The sequence below is a fragment of the Hippopotamus amphibius genome, chromosome 12 (genome assembly GCF_030028045.1).
Source record: "Hippopotamus amphibius kiboko isolate mHipAmp2 chromosome 12, mHipAmp2.hap2, whole genome shotgun sequence".
Taxonomy (NCBI): Eukaryota; Metazoa; Chordata; class Mammalia; order Artiodactyla; family Hippopotamidae; genus Hippopotamus; species Hippopotamus amphibius.
This window is the reverse complement of record NC_080197.1, coordinates 92,146,822-92,168,452: the sequence shown is the minus strand read 5'-3', so window position 1 is coordinate 92,168,452 and position 21,631 is coordinate 92,146,822. Positions and strand designations below refer to the sequence as shown.

The window sequence follows — 21,631 nt, the reverse complement described above, 5'->3', positions numbered from 1 at the left end:
AATGTATACAGGTCAGCCCCCAGGATATGAGGCAGGGTAAAAGGCGACTGAGGGGATATTGAGAGGCAGAACAAAGGTGTCCATCACACCTCCCACATGGGCATGTAATGTAGTGAAAATCACCTTTCAGTTTGGGAAGAGCATGGTGGGGGTTTTTTATCAGCAGAGCTGGAAAGCAGTTTGTATGTTGAGGCATCTGTGGGGAGAAAGGAACACATTAAGCAGACACTTGGACATGTTATAAGGTAAGAGAAATATTTATTTAATTTTACACAAGAACGAGCTTATACTGAACAAATTCAACCAAATAATATTAAATGCAGTAAAACAAGGAAATAGGGATGACTCCTCTTGTTAGAAAATATTAAGTAACCATGCCTGTGCATTATTTTTATCATGACAATAACTTGTTTCAGATTTCTTCTCAGAGTGTATTACTGTACATATAACATGTTATAGCTTCTTTGCTTTGCTTCTGAAAATAGAATTCATTCACTGCCTTATGTTTTATTTTTTGCAGTGAAGAACTGAACTGATTCGTGAAGATTCTGATCTACAGGAAAATTTTCTGCACCAGTGAAGCTAGAGGCGTTCAAAGCTCAGGCTTTACATCCAGGGGTCACGATGCCATGGTGTGTATTTCACACCCATTCTTCTACATGGCTGACATCAGACGCAGTTGAGGTGGAATTCCACTCTAATTTTGGCCCAAGAATTTTCCTTTTGTGATTTTCTCAAGCTCCACAAATTTCATAATTGAAAAGTTCACTCAGCTATTAACAATGCTGCACTTAGCTGCCCACAAATCATCCACTTAGTTTTAACTTATCATTTTTTTTTTGGTCTTTTTAATGAAAGAACATTCTTTAAACAGAAATTTCCAGTGAGACAGTTAACTTCACAGTTCCTGAAGGCACTGTGGATCCACTGAGCAACAGATGTGGCCATTCTAGAGAAAAGAGAGGAGGGGAAAGCATGATATTAATTTATAAGCCATTAGTCAATACTCATCGATTGGTACACATAAGATACCTGAATGGTTTACTGCTATTTATGCGCCCCTGAAAGTTCAATGGCCCCATCACTTTTCATGTCTCTACTATAGCAGCACCAACTATGGCCCGTTATTTGTGGCAAATCATAGGCTAGCTTTATTTACCCCATGACATTCTGTTAGATCACATTTGCTCTTTTATTTACTCATTCACAAAATAAGCACTCAGTAAACTGAGCCTTAGATATGCTGATGGGTGAATAAAGCAGATGTGGTCACCACTCTCACAGGACAGGGCTTATAGTTTTGGGGGGAGAAAATTAATAAGCAAATGTACAATTAGAAATTATGAAAAATGCTAGAAAGAAACAAACTAGGTGATATTATGAGATTAATAAAAATCTGGCTACTTAGAATGGCTGGCCAGAGTCTACTTCTCTGTAGAAGTGATGTTTAAACCAAGACTTCAAGACAGCTCTGTGAAAAGGCAGGCTAAGAGCACAGGGAACAGAATGAGTGAAGGCTTTAAGTGAAAAGAGTTCTGTGTAGTTAAGAAACCTAAAAAGGTTCAGTCTGGGTGATAATTTTAGATAGTCAGGGAAGGGCCAGATATGCATAATTAGTTTTTATAACAAAGTAGCAAAATAGTACCGTGTATTACAGAAGAGGAAAAACATTTGTATCTTGTTCTTTTGAATCCTTGCACTCTTACTTTCTTCTACTAGCTAGCTAATAATAATGATAATGTTAGTCTTGTTACCACCATCATAAGATGATAATATCCTTCTACTTTTTGAGTGCGTACTCTGTGTCAGACACTTTCCCAGGCACTTTAAATACATTATCTAATTTCAACCTCAGAGCATTCCCAGTAGGATCACTATTAATAGTCACTTTTTTTTTAGGTTCAGAAACTGAAGATCAGAAAGCTTAACTATCATGTCCAAAATCACACAGCTAATATAATGGTACAGCTGGGATTAAAATTCAGGTTAGTCTGACTCTAAAACATCTTCTATTTGATGTATTCTCTCAGATAACTGACTTTAGATGGTTGAAAATGTATTAGACCTTAATATGATAAAACCAAAAGGGTATGTTCATATAAGATAAAACTTAAGAAAGGACTTTGATATTTTAGCCTTTGTTGGAGCTTACCAAATGAGGGAAAAGCCAGTCTAGATCCAAGAAGAATATTATCAATTTAACCTAATCCTCTTTCTTTTAAAATTGTTATTAAGCAGAGTTCTTATTCTGACAGCAAAAGGTGACAGCTATCTCTTGGATCTGTAGCAGCATGTTAAACCTTTGTCATTATACTCAGTGGCAGAGGTTTTCTGACAATAACCTGGTCACACGATCTTTCCCAATCTACTGACCCAATGAAGGGAGGGGTGTACCAGTTTCTGAGAATATCAGTTCCTCAAATTGTATGGATTTTGAGCGGAAAGAGAGGGAATTTTTGGAGTATGAGTATGTATTAGGAAGAGAAGGCATATTTTCTGAAATCTTCCAGTAGTGTTTTTCCTATTCCATATCAATATATTCTGCTATAGCAACATAAATGCTCTACAGACCTTGGCAGTGGAAGCTCCCCAATTAGGGAAACATAGTTTATACAAGAAAGATTAATAAAATATTCCATTGGGGTTCCAGTTTCAGTAGTGGCAGAGTTACTTATATAAGACTATCCCTCCTATGGATAGCTATAAAGTTTGGACAAAATATAAAAACTATTTAAAGCTATGGATAGTGACTAAAAGCAGGCAGACACTAGAGGGGTTTCAATCTTTAAAAGAAGAAAAAGGTACTGTGTGAGGTTAATCTTTACTTGGCATTCTCCCTTAGGGCACTCCCCAATCTGTGAAATTTAGGAAAACCATAACTCAAGCAGAAAGCCACAATCTGATAGGGCCCAGATGTCAGAGGACAACATTTAGGGCTCTGTTGGGCTGCTAGAGTGGCTGGAAATTCAGGAGGAAATATCTAGAAAGGAGGGAGTGAATCAGCATGTAAACTTCCCTCAAATCCTTGGCTGGTCTTTGAATTGCAGAGGAGATTCTAAAGGGGCAATGAGAGAGTCACAGCTTGAAGTCTGAAAGATCTAAGCAGATATTTCAGATGCTGCTCACTGTGGGTAGCAGTGTTTAAAATCTGTGTCCTGCCAAGTTAGGAGGAACTGATAAAAAATTCAGGCTTTCCATTGAAAGCCCACAAGGGCCATGATTAGGAGTAAAACAATGTCTCAAGATTAAGAGATTCATGCTATAACTAAGGGTACATCTGGAATAGACCCATCTAACCAATGTAAAGCCCAGTCTTCTCAAGTGCAAGGTGACTGGCCAATAATTTGCAATCTGCTAGAACAAAAATAGTCTTCAGAGGAAGCTAAATAGAATGTAGGGTCTATACTATATATCATTCACAATATCCAGTAAACCATAAACATTATTAGACATGTGAAGAAAAACAGAAAAAAGTGACTCCTCACCAAGAGAAAAAGTAGTGAACAGAAATGAGTCAAAGTTAACCCAGATGGTGTAATTAGCAGAGAAAGACTAAAAGGTATCTATTACAAATACATGCAAAGATTTAAAAAAGATGGTCATAATGAATTAAAAAAGATGGTAAGTTACAGCAGAGAAATGAGACATAAAATAGAATTAAATAAAAATTCTGGAACTGAAAAGTGAAATATTTGAAAAATGAAAAATTTGTTGGGTGGGTTTAAGAGCAGATTAAAGATGGCAGAAGAAATAGTCAATAAATTTGGAAAAAAAACCCCAATATAAATTATCCACTCTTTAAAACAAAAAGAAAAAGACTGAAATAAATACAGAACCTCAATGACCTTCAGGATAATACTAAACCATACGACACACATGTAATTGGAGTCCCAGAAGACTAGGAGGGAGAAAATGTGGCAGACAAAAATATTTGAAGAAACAATGGCCAAATTTTTCTCAAATTCAGTGAAAATAACCAACTGAGATATTCAAAAAGCCCAGCAAACACCAAAGAGAACAAAGACCAAAAAAACCCCATATATCATACTTAAGTGCATCACAGTCAAAATTCTAAAAACCAAAGATAAAGAAAAAATCACGAAAGGAGACAAAGGAGAAAAAAAGACACACTGCATATAAGGGAACAAAAATACAAATGATAGCTAAATCCTCATCAGAAATAACAGAAACTAGAAAACAATAGAGTACCACCTTTAAAGTGCTGGGACAAATCTCAATATTTTACTATTATTTATATTTAATATATTTATTATTTACTTCTCAGTTACTATATGTTATTAATACATTAATTAGTGTTTATAAATTATACATATTACAGATATAATAAATATATGCAATTATATATTATATATAATATGTGGCTATAAATAATCTGCATAAAAATCAACATATTTTAGATCCCACTGTTATCAATATTTTAGTATGCCCTCTTGGAATTCACTTCATATTCCTTTATTTTCAACCTTCTTGTGATCAAAGCGCATATGTAATCACACATAATATTTTTATCTTAATTTTTATTATAAGCATTGTTAATACTTGAATGATTGAATAATGCAATCATATAATTACATATAATATATAATTATGATATATGTCATATCACAGAGTTACCATAATTTATTTAACCATTTTTCCATTGTTGGATATTTTGGTTTCTTCCTTGATTCTGCATGCCAATTAATGTTGAGGTTAATATTGTGATGCATATAGTTTTTTCCATATTTTAGATTATTTCTTTAGGTTGGATTCTCAGACCCAGGATTAATCAGAATCTTCTGGATATTTTTGTGGGGATGAGGAGTGGGCAAGGAGGTGTATTTGTGGCTCTTGACATGTATTTTTCAGTGTCACTAACATTGCATAAGAACTACAATTTCAGTACATCTCTGTCAGCATTGGAAATTATTGCAAAAATTTTTTTTTTCTGTAGTATGTGAAAATAATAATTCATTATGTTGGTTTATATTCAAGTTTCAATTATTTAAAACAATGATTTCCTCTTTTTTAATAGCTATATTTTTTAATGAATTGCTTATTCATCCTTTGTTGATTTATTTATGGGGAAATAATTATTTTTTAATTAATTTTCATGTGTTTTTAATCTAATAAAGATATCATATCTGCTGAAAGTATTTTTCTGACCCCAGTTGTGATTTTCTATTTTGCTAATTTTGTTTATCTATAGAAGCTCTAAATTTTCTTTGAGATATATTTTTATCCCTTTTAAATTAGAAAAGGCATCTCCATTCTAGAATTTAGATAAATATTTGATTACTTATCTTTGCTTTGATTTATTTTTAATATCTAGCACTTTTTTCCACATGGAATTTGTCTTGACACATGATATAATAGTATATACAACTCACATTCTTCAGATTGCTGTCCAGTCATTGCAGTATTTATAGAATAATCCTTTCTTCCTCTTTTGATTTGCAAAGCTCTCCTGATCATACATTAAAATCTTCATTATAATACTGTTCATTTATGGGGTATTTCTTTCCATAGATAGATCTAGTTATCTATTCTAATTTTAGCACAGATGTCCACTTTCCAAACTGTGAGTTTATGGTTTCCAACAGATGAAGGCAACATGTAGGAAGTTATGAGCTTCATCCTCATAAAACTATTCTTTTCTATACCTCAATTATTTCAGTACTATATCTAGAGTCTCCCCAGGAGTTAAAAGTGGCCCTCTGGTTTCCAATTTCGCAAGTGTCCCACTCAGTGATAATTTATTAAAGGGAATGACCCTCTAATACCTCCTCCATCCTTATTTCTCAACTGGGTATACATCCCTCTTTGTTGTTTGGAGCTCAAAATATAATTGCCTGAAAGCTCTCTGACCCATCATAAGGGTGTGCAGTCTCTATTAGATTTAGGAAAGACAAAATTAGTAATTCATTTTTGACACAAGAGTTCAACTTCTGAGTAGAGGAAACCTTTGCTTTTTAACGTAAGCAAATTAAATCTGAAGACATCTTTAAAAAGGGAAGGGAGACTCTTAACCCTATTCCTTCAGCTAACTCTCAATTCCTCAGGAAGTAAAACTGGTCCACACATTGTACAGCCTCTTAACACAGTGCACCTTTCCTTCAGAGCGTCCATCACAGTTTGTAATGTCGTTATCTGTTTCATGACTGTTTCTATACTCCACCACCAACAACAACAGCAACATTTATTGAGTGCTTACTCTGAATGCGTGTGAAATGTGTAGGAAGCTTTTTGTATGGATCTTCTCAATTCTTATAGCCACTTTCTCAAGTAGGGACTATAATTACTCCTAGGTAAGTAATATAATTGTTCCCATTTTCAGGTGAGAAAAATGGAGCCACAGAGAGATTAATAAATGTCCCTTGAGGTGGCATTGCTAGTGCGGTGGACCAGGCTTTGAATCCAGGTAGCCTGATTCCAGATGCCACATTCTTTGCCTTTAGGCCAGCGCTTTCCAATAGAATATTCCATGATTATAGAAATGTTCTCTCTATGTGCTGTCTAATATGACAGCCACTAGCACATGTGAGCACTTGAAATGTGGCCTGTGTGACTGAGGAACTGGAGTTTTCATTTACCTTCCACGCATTCACTTAGCCACACGTGGCTGCTGACTACGTACTGCACAGCAGAGTTCTAGACCATAAGCCGCTGGGCAAACATTTCCAGGAATGACTGTGTCTGTTTTTGCTTATCATTATACCCTGGTTCTGGTGCAATACCCCACACAATCTGTATTTATTGACTAAAACAACTCAGAAGTAGCAGGATAGGGAGATGATAAGCAAAAACGGTGCTCTGAAAACACCCAATTGTGAAGGATGTTCACCTCCAACGGAATCTCTCAAGCCTGTTTGGCATACATTTTATTTTTAAAATAGCACAAAATAAACAGAATACAATGAGTATTAGGGATACATTTGATAACATTGAGCATATTCTTATAACTCATCTTAATAAAAAGGGAAAAGGGAAATGGCATTAAATCTGAGAATCGGTACTTATCTGACAAGAAATGAATGCCATCCTTGTCAAATCTTTTGTAATTCAAAGGCTAGAGAAATATATAAAAGGAGCTGTCTAGAGATTCTGTATCTAGTCAAGTAGATGAGAGAGATGAAAACTTTTAGGATGACTGTTTTCGAGTAAGGAATATAGATGACAAAATGGCTGTTCATGATTGTTCAGAGTTTTATTTCTAGCTGCTAAGGTTCAATTAATTTGTAGTGTCTCTCTCTATATATATATATGTACATATATATGTATGCTTTGATGATTAAGTAAACATATACATTTAAAAAAAAAAAGAAATGAATGCCAAAATACACTTTCTGGGATACATTTCTACCACGAGCCAAAAAAGCCTAATAGTTGTTTATAAGGCAGTGAGTGACACGTTCATTCACACTCTTTATCCCAGAAAAAACTCTAATGTTTTTCTGCCTATTACTGAATGCATTTTTCTTGTTGGAAGTATCTGTCTGAGCTTTAACTGGTGTGTTCATTCCATCACCTGGCATATACTTTTGTTGTCACTGCTCAGAACAATAATTTAACAGTTAGATTAAGACGGTGAAGAGACTTAACTCCATTTGGTAATTAAATGTCAGAAAGTATTTCCCTTTCGGTCATTAATGCTGAAGTTTCCAGATGAGGCACCATTAAAGGTACTCAAGTGTGCTCACACTACACGTATATTAAAGCAGCACTGCATATATATGATTAGTAACCTTCAGTAGTAAAAGCAACTTTCAAATGTGCTAGTGCACTTTTAGAAAACTGCATTAAATGTTCCCCCCAAAAGCTGTGCTTGACTGACAAACTGCATTGATTGAAAGAGCTAGAAATTTTGATTTGAAATAGATAATAATAGCATCTCAAAACTTAAAGCATTTCATATTTCTTTTTCCTGTTACATCAAGCCACTCTAGGAAGAAATGTGTACTACGTGAATCTGAGTTAAATTGCTCTATAGAAAAAAAATTTTTATATGGAAATACTCAAAGAACCAGAGCGGTTACAGATATCTGGCTGTGCTCTGCTGGGAAAAATCTGACATCTTTGCTTTCTTGTTGTTGTTAAGCTTTCCAGATTATTTACTTAGTTTTAGTGTTGATTCTAAAATTCTGACCACGAAATATAATGACCAGTAAATCAAATGTTTATAGGAACGATAATCCAAGTAGAATGGTTTCAACTTTGTCACCATCTATAAATTCTATACACTCTGTCTACATTATTGGTATCTGTTCTCAGTAAAGTAAAAGGCACAATGCTCTATTTTCCTATGAGAATAAAAAGAAAAATCTTTATAATGATTTTTTTTCCAGCTGTAGGAGTAAAATATGATAAAAACAACAGATCTTAAATTTTTCAACTCAATGTAACTGACCACAACAAACCAAGAAATATGCCCATTTTTGCCATATTGATTTTCACTTTGGAGAACGTAATATGTTTACTTTGTCGACATATCGTATCTCATAAAAGGACCAGATCAAAATCAATAAAATAATATTGTATTCTATCATGAAAGAAACATGAAGGCTGGTGTTGTACTATTTTTTTTTAAGATGTGTACAGTTAGATGCTTTAGGGCAATTTACGTATGTTCTTTTCTTCCCGGTGATATACATAAACCATCATTCTGGTTTCTGACCAAGCACCTTCTTCTCCCTGAAAATGCATTAGAGGATGCACAGGACAGTCAGACTTGGCACTAACAAAGCTGAGTGGCCCTCCTCCCATATCTGTTTAGACAGTAAATAGGAAAGAAGATGCTTTCCACTGGCCAGGTTAAGCACATCAATATCCATGAATCCTGGGTGCGGCTGGCCAGGTGGTCCCTACTTGAATATAACGGGCTTTACCTTGCACTGGCAGAGAGTACACTCAGTGCCATGTTTGATCCAAGAGGACCCAGTGAAGCGAACCACATTCATCTCGTCCAGGCAAGTTTTGGTGATGTCATTGCGGATGGTGTCGGCCTGGCAGGGGTCGGTGACACAGCGCGGGCAGCACTCATTCTCTGGGAGGACACTGAATTCACACTCCACCTCCGGGCAAGGCAGGGGCCAACAGTCAACCTCCCCTTGCTATAAGGAAAGCAGATGGACAAGGGCAGAGGGAAGGGGAGGGAGGGAGCACAGTGTTTACCAAAGACTCAATTTATTTGATGCACATTTGTACTCAGACCTTCGCAGCCACGAATCTTGCAGGGGATCCACAAAAGCCCTACCAGAGAGATGAGATCTATACTGCAGATGGATTTTAAGACAGTCTTCAGGGGTTAAACAAGACCAACAAGAAAAGAAAGCAAAAACCCTTTCTCTTAAGACAATCAAATCTGCATGCCCTTCTCTTTCCCATGACAAAGGAGAAATGTTTTCTACAGAAGAGGGCTTTTTTTCACTTTTGATCTTCCCCCACCATCTCATTTATTCCCTTCTGCAAAAAAGAAAGCCTTGTCCACTGACAAGAATGTAAACTGAAATACGAAGGAAATTTGACAGTTTTTCTCTGTTCACTTATGTTTCTTAGTGTAGGGACTTTGGAAAAAACAAAACAAAACTAGGAGCTGATTTCAGTCTTTTTTATTCCACGTGGGAAAATTGGTGAATTGGATCTTTTTACAATTTAGTCCCTACCCGTTTCCTATTTTCTTCACAATTCTGAGTCTCATGGTCTTGGAGATGAAAGCAGCCTTCAGGCACAGAATCTGACCTTGCTCTTTCAATTGATTTTTGGGTTGAAAGTATAAAAAGGAAGCAACAAAAAAGCTTTGCTTAAAAATAGCCTTACACAAATAGAAAGGAAACTAGCCCTAACTTTGAAAGTAGCATCTGTGAAACTTTCTTCTATAAAGACATATAGACCAATTTTCCTTTTCATTTACACCACTAGAAAGAAATAGGAAATCTGATCAAACGAGAAAATGATTGGTATTCTCTTTATCAAGCCTTCCCTTTCTTATTAACCTATTGTTTCCAGTAGAAGTGTCATAAATATATACATTCAATTTTAATATGCTAGTAAGTATTTATTGCATATCCATATTATGTGTACAACTGGGTGCCCACCAGAACAGCACTGACAGTAACAATCTTTAGAAAGGAAAAAAAAATGTGTTTTTTTGTTTTTGTTTTTTTTAAGTCTAAGCATAATTGATAGAAATGGATTAACAAAAGGTCTACTTGGAAAAAATGATTGTTTTTGAGTGCCACTGTTCTGTTCATAACTGTCTCTAAGTAAACCAAAGCTGAGTGGAGTTGGGGAAACCAGGAGAGCCTCTTCTTCTGAGCTGTGGAGATAGTCCTGAAAGAGTGACATGACATGGTGTACCATATCTACCCCTGGATAGTCCTTTTCAGGTCCTGAAGGCATAAGCATCACCTTGTCATCCTAACCAGGTTCATTTTTTGTAACTCCCAACACTATGGATGGGTACCGAATACCGGTGGAGGGGGCAGGGCAAGGTTGTTTTCCTATTTTGATTCTGCGCTTAGACGCTTCCAGAACTTCAGGTTGCTAAACTTACCAAGCAGCGGCACTGTTGGCAATTCTGGACCCAGGTGTCACCACTGTTGTACAAGGTTTCCCCATTTTGATGGAGACACTGACTGCTCAACCTTGGGTCACATTCAGGGCAGCAGAAAAGATCAACCGTGGGATTCTCACAGTCACAGACCATCCGTCGACACATTACAAATCCATTCTGTGTGACAAGGAAAAAAGCAGTTACCAAAAGCCTCCGTCTCTCAACAAACTAACATCATATATATGTGTGTGTACATATGCATATACACACACATATATATATATATGCATTTTGTATATACATATCAAGATATTACATAATATATCTATAATCTCAGATGTTGATTTGGAAGTTGAGATAACTCACACTGTTTACCCAATATAATTGATTTTCTTTAAAATTCTATTTTGTAGCTAACACCCAGAAATTACTCAAGCTGGTGAACTTCCAATTTTCTTTCCACACATTACTTTTTTTTAAGCTGTCTATTGGAATATAATCGCCTTACATTGTTGTGCCAGTTTTTGCTGTACAACAAAGTGAATCAGTTGTACTTATACATATATCCCCATATCCCCACCCTCCTGTGACTCCTTCCCACCTTCCCCATCCCAGCCCTCTAAGTCATCACCCATCATCGAGTTGATCTCCCTGTGTTATGCAGCAGCTTCCCACTAGCTATCTATTTTACATTTGGTAGTGTATACATGTCAATGCTACTGTTTCACTTCGTTCCAGCTTCCCCTTCGCCCTCCACCCCATGTCCTCAAGTCCATTCTTTACATCTGCATCTTTATTCTTGCCCTGTCAATGGGTTCATCGGTACCTTTTTTTTTTAGATTCCATATATATGAGTTTGCATACGGTATTTGTTTTTCTCTTTCTATCTTACTTTGTTCTGTATGACAGACTCTAGGTCCATCCATGTCTCTACAAATGTCCCAATTTCATTCCTTTATATGGCTGAGTAATGTTCTATTGTATATACGTGCTACATCTTCTTTATCCATTCATCTGTTGATGGGCAATTAGGTTGCTTCCATGTTCTGGCTATTGTAAACAGTGCTGCAATGAACATTGTGGTACATGTTTCTTTTTGGATTATGGTTTTCTCAGGGTATATGCCCAGTATGACTTGAAAGAAATTTTTCAGAAACAACCAGTATAAAGTGATAGACACTGCATGGCTCTTAGGTGTAAATAAATTTGTGTCTGTATATATAAATATACATGTACTTGTTTATTAGTATAGTAATTTGAATACTAAGTAAACTTTGTTTTGTATGAGAGTTTGTATGTTTATATTTGGTAGCTAGTCAACAAGCTTTACATATTATTAAGTTTCCAGAATATTTTAACCTTATGATTTGTAGAAGCTGTTATCAATTTCTTTAATAATAGTTGAGTCCTTGGTTTTATTCATTTAACTATAATTTAAATGTCTATTATCAACTGGGTACACATACCCAGAACACCTCTTCAAAACTGAAATATAACCCAAATATATATTTTTTCACTTGCGGGTCATAGCATGTCCATTCCAGCTTCATTTATGCATTCATTCAAATATGCTATTGTGACCATAGAGACATTAGCATGGTTAGAAACAAAATTTTATCATATGAATAGATAAATACATTATGGTATTTCCATATAATGGAAATATTATTCAGTAATAAAAAGGAATGGGTTACTGACAGGTGTAATGGACATAAATGAATGTCAAACCTAATGCTGAGAGAAAGAAGTCAGACACAAAAGAGTATGGGCAGCCCTCCCCCGGTATCCCTGGGGGATGGGTTCCTGGTTGCCCGGGGATACCAAAATCCATGGATGCTCAATGCAGTGTTTGCATACAACCTATGCACACCCTTTCATATACTTAAAATTATCTCTAGATTACTTATACTATCTAATACAATGTAAATGTTATGTAAACAGTTGCTGGTGTGGGGAAAATCAGAGTTCTGCTTTTGGGAACTTTCTGAAATTGTTTTCCCAAATATTTTCGATCCACAGTTGGTTGAATCCATGGATGTGGACCTGCAGATATGGCAGGCCAACTGTGTTATACGATTCCATTTACATGAGGCTCTAGAAAATGCAAGTCTAATCTACAGAAACTGGAAGCAGTGTCTGCTTGAGGCTAGGGCTATGGGACTAAGAAAGGACCGAGGCAACATTTTGGGTAGGTGAAAATGTTCTGTTATATTAATTGTGCGGTGATTACATGGATGTATGCGTTTGTCTAAGTTCAGCAAGCTGTATGCTTGAAATACATGCAAGTTACACCGCATAAAAATGGTTACAATGTTTTCTTTACACTAACCTGACAGGAGCACACAGAGCACCGGTCATTTTCCAACACCCAAATCTGACCATTGTGCTTAACTTTTCCATCATGGATGCAGTCCCCTGTGCAATTCTTTCCATGAGGACATCGGCAATCATATCCACCATCCAAGTTAAAGCAAATGGTGTCATTGGCACAGCTGTGCCTCCCGGTCCCGCACTCGTCGATATCTATAGCCAAGAAAAGGCAGCAGGCAATGTGCTTAGAACATGCCCCGTTTCAAACAACTGAGATCAGGCACGTTGTCTCCTGACATAAAGCATTCAAGTGTCAAATAATTGTGATCTTACTGGCTGACTAAAGCAATGTTAATGATGTAGGGAATTTCACACGAAAATAGTATCATGCTTGATTTCAAACACCAAATAACCTTGGCCAGATTTTCAACTTTTATATCTCTCTAAATACCATTAGGCTTTATGAAACATTGATATTTTTTGAAAGTTAAGAATAGGATTCAATGTATCAAACACAGTTTGGCAGTGGACGTTCTAAAAGTGCCTGTTTTTTTTTAATTGGGGAAATCATCCTCAATGTTAAAATGGTGCTTACAGGAAATCCTTTCTTAGTAGGAGATGAAATGTCTTGGAAGCCCTGAGGCATTTTTATTCAATTTCAAGCCCTGTTCTCACAGCCATGTCACCCACATGTAAGCTCTTTCCAGTGTTCTGCCTAGGTGTTCTTAACGGTCCAGGCATTTTCACACTGTCCTTACACCCTGCCCCTCACCCATGGAAGGGCAAGTGACTGTAAGCAATTACCATCTCTCTCACAAAGAATCCCCCACCTCTTAACTTTTCCACTTCAGATCATCGTTTCATCTCCTGCCTGACGCAACTGGCTTCACCCGACCTCACCTATTCCACGGCAATCACAGCCTAAAGCATTTTCATACAGATGAAAAGCAAACGCGTGTTGACCCACAGATCAGGTCCCTACGAGGAGATGTGATTCGTTTTATTTATCCGCATCATTTAAAGGTCACGAGCCAAAACACATTTCAGGGATATTGTATGAGTGGCAGGAAGGAGTTATTTCCTATTTCATCTGAGCAAAGGTCAAGAAAAAGAATTAAATCACAGCAGGAAAAGTGGGTTAGAGAGAAGATGGAATGTATAGCTTTTAACTAGGGGAACTGTACATTGATTTCCCTTCAAAATTATAGAGTCTGGTAACTATCTTCCTTAAATGATTTCATTTCAATATTGTTGGGGACATGGACTAGTCAATATTATATTTTAGCCACATTTAAATTCTTAAATACTTAAGTTACTTATGTTATCAATTATATGTTATATATAGTTATAAATACTTAAGTTATACTATATATGCATTCCGGAAAATAAGTTACATGATTATTTCTCTCTGTGTACTTTGATTTTCACTAGTTCCCATATCAACTAAACCAATGAATTGAGATGATAGCTGAGAAGGTTTCTGTTATAACTACAGTAAACTTTATTATAGCTTGATTTGTCAAGGATGATATTGTTTATAATTAAAAACTATGATTAAAAAATAGCTGTTAGCCAGCATAAAGATATATTAAAATTTAAAGAAAAATATATTGAAATATATATTTGTATGTATACACATATATGTATATATCAGATCAAAAAAGTTTTCTCTTGGTAATGGAAATGAATTCTGTAAAGCAGGTCTTTATTTGGTCTAATCAGAATAAGAAGGTAGCTTTGATGAGTTGATATTTGTCTCCCACTAAATATTCTTATAATTAGCAATTACAGTAAGCAGGAAAAGCATTTTAACCACAGTTACTTGGTCTCTTTGACCACAATCTTTACAAATACCTCTTACTACCTTTTTAATTTCCACTACATTTATATATATATATATATATAAATATATATATATTTAACCCTTTAAATATCCACTAATATAACGACATTATTCCATTAATGGCAGTGGTTGGATTTTTATAATCATTTCATTTTGCCTGACATTTAAAATAAAAGCTCTGCTAACAGGTTTGTTTGTTTGCTTGGTTAAAGGCAGAGAGAGTCCTTGGATTTGATGCAGAAGACAAAGAAGAAGATTTTTAGGTATGAAGAGAATATGTACTCTTAAATAAAGTACATTAATGATAAAGAAATAGAGTAAAAAGTTGCTTACAACAATCACTGGCATGTACTTGTCACACCTGGAGAAACACATAGGCAGAAACATCATAGTGGACTATTACCTTTCGCTATCCTATGAGATTTGAATTAATTTGAACTTATCTTACTTTTCTTGCTTGTTATCTATACTGGGTTTCCCAGTGCAGAAACTGTTCTCAGTTGAATGACAGTATACAATTTCCGAATTCATTTTCACATATAGTTTTATCATAATGTAAGATGCCCACATTAAATATACAGAAAGAGTATATATTCTGCTTTGAAAAACCTACTGTAGTATATAGAAATTTCAGCTTTAAAAATATTGATAATTGCTTTAGTGAGTGATTAGAGAAATAATGTTGCTAAAGCCAGTGGTCAAGTCTCAGTTCCCATTGAACTTGAGCCAGCAGCAGCTTTTGACACAGGTCCTTCCCTCTCCTTGATAAGTTTCTTTTACTTGCTTCCTATCTCATTGGTAGCTCTTTCTGGATCTTTCTTCTGCCCACATACACATTCTCCAGGTATGACAATTACATTATGAATAGGATTTAGGGAAGCAAAGAGGAGGTAAAAAGTGATCTAGTCAGAGGTAAAGGTGTGTTTGAGTCCCAAAGTTCAGAGCCATCAAGATGTGTTAGAGGATCAGAAATTTGACTTGAATCAGAGGTATGACTGGAATGCCCAGGGAGAGCAGAGTGGGTAGACATGCCACTGAACAGGTTCTCAGGGTTCAGTTAAAAGTCATGTAATAAGAAATTTGAACCATATCATAAAGACAATAAAATCTCATTTTAAGGAATTGCAAAAAAAAACTCATAATCAGATATCCATTTTAGAAAGATTCTTTGGGCTTCATTTTTGGAAAAGGGATTTAAGTGGATTAGAACTTGAAGCTAGGAGACCAATTAATAGACTGTTCAGTATTCCAGGAAAGAGATGGTCATATAATGAAAGCAAACACATATAGTGATTGGTATGTGCCAAATTCTAGGTACTTTCATTTAATCCTCACAACAGCCATGAAAGGTACAATTATTATCCCCATTGTATAGATCAAGAAATTGAAGCATAAATACGTTGCATAACTTTCTCAAGATCACACAGCAAGTAAGGTATAGAGCTCACATGGGAATCCAAGCTCTCAGGCTCCATATCTGTGCCCTTATGTATAATGCTGTATTGGATAGAAGCAGTGGGAATGCATAGAAAGAAACAACAAAGAATCTTCCAAGATAGAAACAACAAAGACAAAGCAACTTAGTGATCTGTTGGCTTCAAAGACTAGGGAGAGAGAGGAGTCATGAATGATTAGATTTCTGGCTTGGAAAATATGGTTGATGCTAATTATACAAAGAAAAGCAAGATTCTGCTGGAGAGTGGAAGTAGGTGGCAGGAGTGAGCGAAGACATGAGGTAGTTTAAGACGTGCTGAAATACACTTTCCTCTGGGCTTCCAGGTAGAGCTGTCCAGTAAGCAGTTGGAAATATGGGTCTGGAGATCATAAAATAGGACTGGGCCAAAATGTGGTGGAGATACACTTTCATCACTCCCTTTCTCAAAAATAGACCTTCAGACTCAAGTTCAAATTTCTTAGAAAAGCATTTAAAGCTACTTCCTTTGCTTGCACTTTCTTCCCCTACCTGGACGTTTCAATAATTACATCATACTTATTAAGTCCTGAAACAATGCTAGATACTCAACCCTTTCTTGACCCCAAGAGAAAATAATTTCTTTGTTTCCTTATGGCTCTAAATTTATACTTTTCTTATGTATTTGTCATTTTCAACTTTGTGGCTTTCTCCTCTATTGAGAAACGCAGCACACTCTATCTTGTATGACAGTTGTTATTGTACATATTTTATCTCTACTACAAGCTGAGAGCAGTGACCATACCTCCTTTATATTTGTTTACAGCAGATGCCTGGTAAAGTACCTCAAGGTACCTGTGTATAATTTCAATAACTACTTCTTGAGTTGAAATAGATTCATTTCATTTTCATCCTTTTCTTTGATTTGTTAAGAATTTATAGTATTTGGCTTGAACAAAATACTTAAAAGATGTTACCCTATAAACATGTTTTTTTTGGTCATACAAGTTCAGAAAAACCTCACCAAGCATAAAGATAATCCAAAAATAAAAGCTTTAAATGAAGGGAAACGTGGGCATGAAAATACAATATTCATATGCGGAAAAAATACTGGGCTTTATTCAGAGAGAGAGGCAAACTTTCAGGCACATTAGAAATGATGACATGGACAAGGAAAATGGTACCCTTGCACATTACCTGGGGATTAAATGTCTACACCTCTGAGATAAATGGATAAGCAAAACACTTTACACTTTGTATGAATGCAGCTTATAAACATGTATATTGTAGATTACACAGCCTAAAAGTAGTGAAACAGTGCACAGTTATTTATTCACATCTTCAAATACAAATCTAATACTTCAGAATAATCGTAAACCTACTGCTGTGGCTTTGTCCACTTTGAAACACTTCTTTTTATTTCCCCCCCAGCAACAGAAAAATGGAAGCTGCTCAGATATAATCACACTCTTAAAATTGGATCCTTCTAAATACTAATATTACCATTCTACAAATCACTGAAATTGTAGTAAGTAGATAGTTGTAGAAAAAAGCGTTTTAGTTCTCTCTTTTTTATCTAACATAGGTGGGTTCTTTCAAAAGAATTCTTCAGAGCAGACTGTCTTCTGAAAGAGTAGTAGATTTTTTGATAACCATTATAAATTCTATTGGAAGATAACAGTAGAATCATCTTTCCAGGATTGTGGGTTTTTTAAAAAGATTTTCCACTGTTTCTGTATTTACGGAATTTCCTCAGAAAGCCTTTTCTGTGTAGGCATTTCATAGAATCCTTTACTTCCCTATATCCACCTCTACCATGTGTTATTTTAATGGCTAGTTTAGTTTTCCTTGTTACTTTCTAGACACTAATGAAGGCACTAATTATGTTTTGTCATTTTGTCTGACCACTACGTATTTACTGTATACATACCACATATCTGGTGGAAAAGTGAAGTACTTTTCTCAGTTAGATAAGGAGCAGAGTTATCAACAGAGAAGGAAGAGAAAGAAAGTGGTATCCTAGATTTGAGGCACTGGAGAAGGTATAAAATGGCTGCATCAGAGAGTCCCAGGGGAAGGTAAACTAAGGAAATAAAATAGGAGCACTGGGCCATGGCCCTCATGGTAGGTAGCGTACAAGATGGTCCCCGACAGTCCTTGCCATTTAACATGCACTCCTGTGTAATCCTCTCCGCTTGGACTTACTGACTGGCTTCTCACAGATAGACTATGGGAGAAGTGATGAAATGTCCCATCTGAGATTCAGTTACGGAAAGACCGTGGCTGCCATCTTGGGCACTTGCTGCTCTTGGACCGCTTACTCTAGGGGAAGCCAGCCCCCCGTCCTGTGGAGTGGCTCATGCGTTAAGGAAACAAGGCCTGCCAATAGCCACATGAGTGACCTTGGAATAGTGTCCCATTCCCTCCACTCCCATCCCAGACAAGTCTTCAAGGAGAGACCACCTTGGGTGACAACTGGATGCTAGTAAACTCATTAGAAACCTTGAGCCAGAGGCATTCGGCTAAGCTCTGCATAGATTCCTTACCCACAGAAGCTGTGAGATAACTTCTGTTGTTTTCAGTTGCTAACTTTTGGGGGTAACTTTTCATGCATCAATAGATAACTAATATAGCCCTCTTGGGACACGTGGTCATAAATTTAGAAGAGAGTGAAAGCAGTTACAACTGTAAAGTAAGATAGTCAGCAGAGGTATGTATTATTTTCTAGCCACATTCTGATGCACAGAAAAGGATACCAAACAATATTAAACATGGGTTACCCCTAGAACAGAAGAGGAAGGGATGGGGAAAAGGGGGAGATGAACTAAAGATGCATTTTCAGCTTTGCTCTCTATATTTCTGTATGACGAATTATTTATAATCAACTTGTATTCATTCTGTATGTGTGTAACTTAAAAGATAATCTTAAAAATGTAGCATTGAAGACTTCTTCCCCATAATATACCACAGAAAGCAGGCAAAATAGTTTATCAGGGAAGGACAAAATCACATGGTTTGATCTGCTTCTTGAATGGCATTGCCTACAGGACTGGAAGTACGTATTCTGGAACATCCACAGTGCAAGGTAAAGCCTTCAGACCACAGCTAAGTGGTTATTTGCAAATACCAGGTTTTAGTCCCTGGTAAGGCAGTAGCATTCCCATTCTGTGTAAAAATCCAGGTGAACGCTCCGCTCAAGGTCCAAAGCTCTGCAGCTGCTGGCAAAGCATGCTGGGAGCCTTGGCATCTATCACCCAAGTCTGTTCCACTTTACTCTGTGTGAAAACCTCTTGAGGCCCAAAGGAGAAGAGACATCTCATCATTTAAGCATCAAGTACCGTTAAGTTAGATTCTCCAAGGCTCTCATTGCCTGTGTCATTTCAGCTGCGTCATTCTCTCAGGCTGCTACTCTCTGAAGGTGTAAACACCAATGGAGAAAATAATGACTTCCTGAGGTTTGTTTTGTGTTCTAATCCTATGCCAAACCCTTTTGGTGTAGGTGGTTTCCCTGGCAATTATTCACGGTGCTTTGCTCACTCTGCCCGCCTTCTAAAAATTGTGCCCCTTAATAGACGATATAAAGGAGCAGAGTTGTCGATTCACTGAAAATATGTCAAAATTAATGGTAAATAATTGAATATAATCTTTTCGAATTTCCACTCCTATTAGATTGACATCTTCTGTGAAGCAGGGACCATATCTTCTGTATCCAGCATTCACTGAACATCTCTGACTTTGCCAGGTAATTGATACATTAGGAACAGCCCAGAGTAGCATGTGTTATGTTTCCCTTGGCCATATCATCATCGTATTTCCTCTACCCTCATTTTCCCTCTGTCCTGCTTTCCTCATCTATTTTTTTCTAGCTCTTTTTGGGTCAGATTTTTACATGCTGCCATTTAAAAAATTTATCTGACATTATGGGTTTATTCATTCTAAAAACACCTTTCAACAGTTAAAAGTATCCACAGAAAATCAGTTTACTGTTACAAGTTTTAATTATCTAAAAATCAATTAATTATTATAATTAGCAAGTAGAAGTTAGATTGTAACATGTTTCTAATCACTGTTGTATAAACACACAGCAAAAATCACCAATACCTTAAATATCAGATCAATGTCTACTATTTACATCTTACTGCATATTCTTCAATTTTAAGATCTTAAATTCTAGGTCTTCTCCTTGTACTGACCTTCACATGATTCTCCACTTGGTGAAAACATCCCATTGTCATGGTAGCCATCTCTGCACTCACAGTGGTACCATCCAGGCAGGTTGATGCAGTTAGCACGGCTGTCACACTGAACAAAGCCATCAGAGCACTCATCAATGTCTATTTGGGAAAGAAAACAGAAATGGGATGTTATACAATTGCTGCCTTTCTATCAAAGAAACTAAAATACTCTGTTAGATGGCTACTAAAATATTTAGTGCCAGCAAATCCTTAAAACTGAGAAAACATAAGATCAAGAAAGTCTACTTGGTTGTTGAAAGCTATGCAGAAAAGAATCTAGTGGTATTAGTAACAGGAGAAACATCTAGGCAGCTCCCCTGTTGCAAAAGTCATCCAACTGTAGAAACTGGAAAGAAACCATCTGTGATAGTCAGTAGCGTTGCTCACCAAATATTTCTAGCTGTTCTTCTGGACAAAAGCTAGGCTTTGCCGTGTGACTTCCTGAAGCCAATTAGGGAGTGACACGTGTCAACTTATAGACAAGCCTTAAAGATGCAGTGTGTGATTCACACGTACCCTTCCCCCATCACAATGACCAGCGATTTCCAGAAGCTCTGAAGATCAGCCTGAGTCCTGAGTGAAGACGACAGGGGGTACATTCCTCCTCTCCTTGGGGTGGACATACAGTATGAGCAAGAAACCAACCTTTTTGCTTTAAGCCACTGAGATTTTAGGGTTTCATTACTATCAACATAATCTCCAGTACATGGCAATAGCATTCACGCATCAATATGCTTCAGATTTTTGAGAATATATCCCTTTTATATAACCTTTTAATAGGTTTCACATATATCGTTATCTCATTCAACCCTCAAAAAAAAAATCTTGCCATTTAGATAGCATATTGAACATATGAAAAAAATGAGACAAAAGGAAATTATGGGATTTAACCAAGGTCACCTAAGAGTTCATGGTTGCCTAACGTTCATATGTGTGCTCCTTCATATAAGTCGACACAGGGTGAAATTGGCAAAGGTGTCTAAACAAAGAGAGCACATATCTTGAGTCTCACATATTTCCTCCAGTGGTTTATTACTCTTCCCAAGTACTGTGAGCCTTTTGTTCTTCTCATTCAGTCTGCTGATTGATGGGAACATCTGATGTCCATCCAAGTCTCTTCAATTGGTCATAGAGGAACAAGTAACTCCTAGAGTTGCCTTACAGAGTGTCCCCTTCTTCCTAATACTTTCTGGGTTTCTGGGTGCTTTGGGGTCGCCTCAGACATTGCTAAATGATCTGACAGCACTGTACCATCACAGCTGCCAAAAATATCCATCTTG

General features: G+C 36.5%; 1 protein-coding gene across 1 annotated transcript in view; it reads right to left on the bottom strand.

Moving 5' to 3' along the window:
• Window positions 1-238: 238 nt before the first annotated feature.
• The window catches only part of NELL2 (neural EGFL like 2), a 334,778-nt gene continuing 313,385 nt past the window's right edge, over window positions 239-21,631 (bottom strand). Inside the window, exons 16-20 of the mRNA XM_057701965.1 lie at window positions 20,310-20,450; window positions 12,882-13,075; window positions 10,553-10,729; window positions 8,886-9,110; window positions 239-949 (exon numbers count right to left, since the gene is read on the bottom strand). Of these exons, the coding sequence (XP_057557948.1) occupies window positions 899-949; window positions 8,886-9,110; window positions 10,553-10,729; window positions 12,882-13,075; window positions 20,310-20,450 (788 nt within the window). The 3' untranslated portion in view covers window positions 239-898. The remainder of the gene's footprint in view (window positions 950-8,885; window positions 9,111-10,552; window positions 10,730-12,881; window positions 13,076-20,309; window positions 20,451-21,631) is intronic.